At 43.8% G+C, this 8,355-nt stretch overlaps 1 protein-coding gene across 1 annotated transcript in view; it reads right to left on the bottom strand.

The window, feature by feature from the left end:
- Positions 1–8,355, bottom strand: part of SF3B2 (splicing factor 3b subunit 2) — a gene marked incomplete in the record, with an annotated part of 1,007,319 nt that overhangs the window by 45,547 nt on the left and 953,417 nt on the right. Inside the window, 1 exon segment of the mRNA XM_044075829.1 lies at positions 7,397–7,496. Coding sequence (XP_043931764.1) covers positions 7,397–7,496 — 100 coding nt within the window.

Raw genomic sequence — 8,355 nt, 5'->3', positions numbered from 1 at the left:
ACATGCCTGCAGACTCCTTGATGCTTCCATGGTGGCACCCATCAAGGGAGAATCTGCAGATTCTGAAAGCAACCTCTGGGCCTTCGTTCTCAGAAGGAACACCGCCCGAAATAGAGGAGTAGCAGTTGGGTCGAGCCAAGGCTTCTTGCCGCTAACGAGTGGCGGCGGCTCATCTGAAGGGCCTGATGTCGGCGGTCCATATCTCGAGATAAGCATGAAGCACTGATTTTCCAAGTATAACCTAAGGGAGGTGGGGCGACTACGGAAGGTTTTGGAACAATGCCTTATAGACAGTGCAGGAGGTGTGACTGTGATCTGGGCTGGGCAAGGCTAAAACAAAGCCTCGTGGGAGTCGTTGTATGGAATCTGCCTTCCACACTGACACTTGCCCTTCCTAGCAGACATGTACTCACTACAAAAATACAGTAGCCAAAGGGAATAAAAAAAAAACACACAGGGGTGCTTATCCTAAGAGAGCACAGAAATGGTAGCCTGATGACCACAGCTAACCAATCCGGGACAAGAGGCAGAAACGTTCTGAGGTAGATACCTGCTGATGTCCGCTTTATACCAGATGTCTCTTTATGGCCGACGTATGCTAACTGATGTGCGGCATTGCACGTACCTTACAGTAGCATTTAGACTTTGGTATACTGGCTGAACGTACGAGTCAGTTGGAGGTGGACATCCCTCATGTTATGAATGCTACAGCATATGAATAGAAAGACATCGACCGGCACACTGACTGTTTGTCTGCATCAGGCTGCGATGGCAAGAACAAACTGAGGTAATGGCGCTAACCCACTTCCTTTATACAGCAAAGTAGTGACATTGGCTAAGGCATCTGCCCATCTCCTGGACGAAGGAAAAATGTCTCTGGTAGTCAAGTCAAACGAACTTCTACAGCGGGAAATCCGGACGGAAACAGTGGAACATGAACATCTGTACCATCAGATTCAAGGAGTCAATACAACATTAAATCATAACATTTGTGTACATAAAGGAACAACTGTGGGCAGTACACACAACACAAAAGGTGATAAACTGTCACATGGCATAAAACTGGACAGGGTGACTAATAAATGAATACAGTAACAGAAAAAGATGGGAAATGAACTTGGTTCCAGAATGGAAGCAATACAACCGACCAAATACTTGCAGTGGAACACAGTGGTGAATAAAATGAAACAGTCCAACTGGATCAGGTTACTGTAATATTTATTTACATCAGGTTAGCCGAACTTCTAACAAGGCGTAGGATTATGTCCTCACAGTGATCAGTAGTGTTAAAGTTCAAGGATAACAGGCTGGCCAATGCGGTCTCACATCCCAAAATTTAAATACAAGATTTTGCTATCCTGCTAATGCAAATGGGAGGAGGTCCATATACAAAAGAAGTGAGGCACCAGGCTCCTGTGGAAACAAATCTCTCCTAAGACCAGACATTTGGAAAAGAAAGAGAGCTACAAATTTGATGAAGAATGGATTTCAGGATGGATATTCAGCAGAATATCAGGGACAAAGGAAAATGAGAGTACTTCTAAATGCCAGGAGAGCTCTAACACAGTAATAGAAGAAGAAAAATAAATTGTGGATTTTTGACGTGGGCTGCTGTCCAAGAAAGGACTATGCTGAATATGTGCTTATATTCCACTAAAGGGTGCTGATATATGGACTTAAGAAATTTGGGAGAAATAATCAACTCGGCAGAATATTACTTAAGATAGAGGGACTGGAACTTGATTTGCAACAGTGGGGGATGCTACCTGGGGGACCTACAAGGAAGAGTATTTGAAAATATTGGTATGGAAGATGCAAAATCAGTAGCAGGAACCAGACTGAATATGCATATTATCCACCAATGTTAACTGGGCCTAGACTAGACAAATTACATTTCATAGAAACATATGCATGTAATGGAAAGCTTTGACACATCAATTAATGATTTCAGATCATGCGCCAATAACAACCAATATAAAATTGCAGGGTAATGAAGTAAAATGAGAGACACTATCACTCCCTATTTCTTGTTAAAAGAGGAGAATGGGTGGTGGGTATTCGAGGGTATTGGGAAGATAGAATTTCTTCAAGTTACAGCTAGTGGTGGATAAAGAAAAGGAGTTTAAATACGACTTAGAAATAAGAAAGAGGTATGGTTAAGAAGTAACCAGAATTATTAAAAGGGGCTGACAAAGGGTAAAGTATTTGAGAACAAAGGGAATCCCACAGAACAAGGGGCACAACTACACAGTGCTAAAGAGAAAAATAAGGGAGTATCTGGATAATATGCATGCATTTAGAAAGACTGCTGTTGAGCAACCTTTTTTGACAACTCTAGAGCACAAAAACTTTTATCACAAAGACTTAGTCAACAGAAAGTAGAAATGTTCATTGCGAAACTTAGGGAGCCTATAACAAGAAAAATAACCAGGAGATCCTGGAATCAGGCAGAAATCGCAGACAAGTGTGCTTTCAGAGATGAGTAAGCGAGTCCTGTCTGCGTCAGTTCCCACAGGTAAGACCGGATTAGAGGCATATCGCTTTGCAGTGGATCCAACTGCCTTTTGTGACACCAAACAGAAAACCTTTTCCATTTAGCAGTGTAGGATTTCCTTGTGTTGGGTTTCCAGGCCTCCTGCAGGACATTGAGCATGCCCTCGTTATACAGGCATCTAAAGAGGATCAGAATCCTATTAGACACAAAGTGAGCTGTAGAGACTACCACTGTGGGTGTATCTAAGTCCCCTTGTGCTGTGTGTGATTAAGTCCACTGAGGGGAGTAACTTGTGATGATTGCCCTTGGACAAAAGGAGAAGAGGGCTGTCTTGGCCAGTAGGGAGTCACCAACAAGTTTTTTGGAGAGACCTGCTGAATCTTCAGCAGTACCTTATGTATCACGGGAAAGGGAGGGAATGCATACAAGCATTTCCCTTTCCAGGTTATTGAGAAGGCATCTGTTGCCAGTGTCTTGGGGTCATGAGTCCTAGAGCAGTAGCCCGGGAGTTGCCTGTTTATGGAGGAGGTGAACAGGTCTATCTGAGGTGTACCCCACCTGTGGACCAGATTCAGGAAGGTGTCCTCTGAAGCATCCATTTGTGGTTGTTCGACCTGGTTCTGCTTAGGAGACTGTCGGAGTGTTGTGAAGAGAGGGAATGTAGGCTGCCTGTCGGGTGATGCCCTGTGAGGTGGCCAGTTCCCATACCTGAAGAGCTAGCCTGCATAGGAGGTAGGCTCTTGTCCCTCCCTGTTTATTGCTATACCACAGGACAGTGGTGTTGTCTGTGTATATCTTGAGGGTGCCTTGCTCTAGGAAGGGGTGGAAGGCTTGGAGAGCTAGAAGGATCGCTCTCATTTCTCTGACATTTATGTGGTCTAGTTTGTGTCCGTCTGTCCACAAACCTTGCACTTTCATTTGTCCTACTGTGGCTCCCCACACTAGATCTGAGGCATCTGTGTGTATCATCTGAGAGGGAATCTGGATCCGAAGAGGAAGCCCTGGGTTGTGGGATACCTGGGTCACACACCATCTCAGTTATTTCATTAAGCATGGACGTAAGGGGATCTTGAACTCTAGAGAGTGAGAGTGTGCTGGGTCCAGACCGACGTCAGGTAGCACTGCAGTTTTGCAAGGGGTAGCATGGGGATGGTAGCTGCCATGTAGCCTAGAAGTCTCAGAAACTGCCTTGCAGTCAGGTGAGATGCCTGAAGGGCAGCCAATGGGTACGGGAACAGGGAAACCACCTTTTCTGGAGATAGGAATGCCTTCATGATACCTGTCCGAATTCTGAAGCCCAAGAAGACTATGTCCTGTGTTTGTTCCAGATTGGATTTCGGGAAGTTTATCAGGAATCCTAAGGACTCCAGGAGTTGTACAAGAGTCCTGGTGTGAAGGCATAGGGTGTTCTGATCTACTGCCTGAATTAGTAGATAGTCTAAAGCAGGGGAAGATATGGATTCCTTGGGTTCGACAGTACACATTGACTGGAGCCAGACACTTTGTGAATACCCTGGGGGCAGGAGACAACCCAAAGGGTAATGCACAGAACTGGAACTGGGAATCTCATGTATTTTCTGAAGGTGGGTTTGATAGGGATATGGAGGTAGGCATCCTTAATGTCCATGGTTGTCATGAATCCGTGGGGCAGAAGGAGAGTAGGCAGGATGAGCATCCTGAAAGTAGGTACCTTGAGGAAAGGATTTAGGCGTGAGAGGTCTAAACTGGGCCTCCAAGGTCAGTCCTTTCTGGACACCAGAAAAATTCTTGAGTAAAAGCCTTTTCTTTTTGATTCTGAGGGCATGCATTCTATAGTGCCCTGATCTAAGAGGGTTTGTAGAACCTGACCCAGAAGGGGAAGCTGACTTGGGGATGGCTGGGGCATTCCTAGTTTTATAGGTGGACATATCCAAGTCATGAAGTACCTGTCCCTTAGGATGGACAGAACCCATTTGTCTGAGGTGATTTGTTCCCAGGCAGGGAGACAGTGAGAGACACGGTCTGGTAGGGGAAGGGATGAGGGGAGGTAGGTAGTGGCTTGGCAGGCAGTCAGACATGACCTACCCTATCGGGAAAGGGAGGCCTTTGGTTTGTGGAAGGAGATGTTCTGGCAGGTCTTCTTGTGGGTTTTCTGGGCCTGGAGTCGTCCAAGGGCCTAGAGGCTTTCCTGATAAATTGAATCTTAGAAGTATAACTTCTATGAAACTTGGGAACAGGTAAGACTAACAGATGTTAAAGGTCCTGTAATTCCTTGCCTTTTTGTTGTAAGGACGTGAGAGTTAAGCCACTTTTTCACCAAACAGGGCTGTCTGATCTAAGGGAGCATCAATGAGCTTTGCCTTAAAGTCGTCAGGGAACAGTTGAAGGCACAGCCATGACTCCCTTCTGAGTGCAGAAGCTGATGCAGCTGACCTGGCTGAGTCATCAATAGCATCATAGCTGTATCTCAGAAAATGTTTATTGACCTCAGCAGTAAGGGCGAGCAGGGAAGACGAGGAGGTTTTTGCTGCACATTCTGGGATGTCAATTAGTTCCTTACATACCTTGTCTAGAAGTGCTAGTGAATATTTAGTAATATGCATTTGGTAATTAGTTGCTCTGAAGGACAAGGTGGAAGCAGTATATATTTTCTTCCCCAACCTCTCCACGGTCTTGCTGTCCTTATCAGCAGGGAAAATGGTAGTAGTAGGAAGGAGCTTGGAAGGCCTATCAGTCGAAATGGAGAGTGTAGCTGGATCAGCTGGAGGACGTTTAACCAAGAATGTCTCTGTCTGAGGTACTTTGTAAGTCTGTCAGCCCTGCGAGGGGCTGGAGGTTGTGAATCTAGGTTTATGGAAGCAGAGGCACCAATAAGGCTGGGTGAATAGAAGGGATTGCAGTTGGACTAGGAGTGTCCATTTGGATCAAGCCATAAAATATTTTCTGTACTTCAGTCATATCTGAAGATTCCCATTTGAAATAATCCCTCATTTTATTGATAGTTTCCCCAAAGATTAAATCTTCCACAGGGGAATCTGGTTCAATAGAGCCTTCCTCTGGGGATCCATAACCCAGGGGGAGGAAATCTGTGAGGAGTAAGAGAGGGAGTCTTCTGAAGAGTCAGAGAACTTTTCCTCTTCCAACTGTTCAGGCCTACTTCCAGGGATAACAGGCCTAGGGCTGAGGAGGGGAGGCACAGAACTGGGGGTGGTGGTAGTCTCCGGCCTAAGAGCCATGAAGGCATTAAACAGATTCTGGCTAAAAACTTGCCAGTTGGTAGGCTGTTCAGCAGGGACAGATGTTTCGATTTCTGTTTTTTCTTAAGGGGCCTTTCAGGTGTCCGGGTAGCCAGAGGCTTCAGTGTAGGAGCAGGGATGGCAGAGGCAGAATCCGACAAACCCGGAGTGAACACTGGTCCCCCCCCCCCCCCCCGGCATCTACATCTATGAACGTGACTTCTGCTCTTGATTGTGTGGCATCCTCTAAGGTACCCGCTATATCACTGCTGGCAGATGCCACGTCCTCGACCAGGCCTATTTGGGCCACAGGCTGAGGTTGTAGAGGTGTAGCTGAAGAAGTAGTCTGCAGGGTCTTGGGCTTCTTCGGCGGTTCACACGGGATGTCTTGCGTGGCCTCCATCCCCAATGTTATTTGCTTTAGTCTCTGATTTTCTAAATACAGGTTCAAGGCCTGAAGATGACAACGCAAGGTCTTAGGGACAAATGACTTACTGACTGTACAGTTTTCGTAGTCGTGTTCCTTACCCAAACAAGAGAGACACTGGTCGTGTGCGTCTTTGTGGAGAATCTGCTGACCACAGTTACACTAGCCCTTTCTGGATGACATAAACAAGCTATAATTTAAACTGTATGACTGAAGAGCTCCCCAATGGGGTACTTATCTGAAAATTTGAGATCCGACGTCCGCGAACAACAGGAGCACTTGGCGTACGACTGGCAGCTGAAAAGTTCTGAGGGATGGTGCGTGCAGATGTCACTTTTATGGCCCACACTTCAGCAGCCATGGCAGACGTCTGACGCACCTACTGAGACTGAAAAACTTTGGAAACTTGGCCAGATGAGACTGGAAGGAAGAAGGGTAAACCCGCTAGTTGAATACTGCAACAGTGGAATAGAAGGACATCAATACATGCAGAATAATGATTTGACGGAGGAGTGAGGTTTATGAAAAGACAGGAATTCAGCAATTTATGTAATGCTGGACATATAATAGTCTAAAAAATATATGTGAACATATTAATATGGTTTGTCGTCTTTTATATAAATGTAAGCTTGTCTAGGTCTTAAGTGATAATTCAATAAAGGTGTTAATAAAACCAAACAAATGTTTGTACCTCTAGGATGCGTTAGTAAAGTTTGTGTTCCAACAGAGTTGGTTAGACTGGCTGAATACAGACATTTTAAAAATTCCCTAAAATTTAACTAAAATAAAAGATAATTCAAACCATGATGTATCCGAATCAATGGCAGGTAACAGTAGATAAACTAAATGATCATCAGTGACAACAAACTACATTTTGGTTCAGTGGCAATAAAATAGTGAACCAAAAGACTGTAAAACAGCAAAAAAAACGCATTACATACAAAAGAATGCTGATAAGTGACAATTTAAAAGCAAAACAAAACTGAATATTTCCCAGATTGCATGCACGTGGAATACAAAGATATAAAACTACTGAATAACTAATGAAACAGTGTGTGGAAGTTAACGGTGCCACCTAAGGATATCACCCATTTAAAAGTTCTCACACAGATGGCTGTGGTTGCTGCTATGCAAGACAGCTCAAATGTACACTGCTACAAAAATGAAAACTGACATCTATTGGAAGATTACTTTTTACAGTATGCCTACTAGCAAACAAACATCACTGAAGAAAGAAAATGGCAACTGCAATCCACTTACTGTTGTCATTTCATAAACGTGTGTTGAACCCATCATGGCTCCACCAACAGTTGCAGTTCTCCTTTCAGGAAGCACTGTGAACAGTTGTGGTGTCTCGGTACTAAAATAAGAAGGAATAAAGCAGGTGAAAAGGACTTCATCTTTAAAACTTAACTGCTCAAACATGTTTACCAACATTGCTACTGAGGGAAATAAGTAATGGGGAAAGCTTGCTTGCTCTCTCTGTAGCAAAACAGCAAAACAAGCATTACAGCTGGCAACCAGTAAAAAGTTACGCAAGAATGTGCTAGAGCTGTACATTTTGAAAAGAAGCTAGTGCAGTACGTTGAAAATGAGCACCTTGCTTTCTACAAAACAAACGTCTTCCAGCATTGTCAAAGGGTGAATTTCACGTCATTGAGTTTACCTGCCTATGTATCCATCGATTTCATTTGGCAAATTTAAGTTCCCACCAGGGAAACCCCAGAAAAAACTCACCAAAATAAAAGTACTACTAGTTACAGAACACACACACACCAACAAATACAGGAAACAATATATGGACAGATATACGCATACATGTACACACCCATATTATACAGATATACACATATGCAACACAGGCAAAAGCACTTAACTTCTAATTAAGCAAAAATAGATCAAAATACACTGAAAAGAAATTTCTGTACTGTTTGCTATGATATGTACCATAGCATCACAAGCGCTGAAACAAACAGCAGAAAGTAATACAAAAAAAAGTATTCTCTAAAATGAAACTGAAGAAACAAAACTGCACCACAGATATGGCAACGTGCAGTAGCACCTACAAAGCATGGATAGTAAAGCAGGGGATAACAGCAAGGTTATATTCTGATTGAGATAACTCCTTAGCTTATGCCATGGCTGCAAGACTAGTTACATCCTTTTTTTTTTTATATAGAGATGACACTCAGATATTTTTATTTGGAATATACCACAAT

The sequence above is a fragment of the Protopterus annectens genome, chromosome 6.part1, assembly GCF_019279795.1.
Source record: "Protopterus annectens isolate FY-2018-M chromosome 6.part1, PAN1.0, whole genome shotgun sequence".
NCBI classification, from domain to species: Eukaryota; Metazoa; Chordata; order Ceratodontiformes; family Protopteridae; genus Protopterus; species Protopterus annectens.
This window is presented reverse-complemented; position numbering and strand designations above follow the sequence as displayed.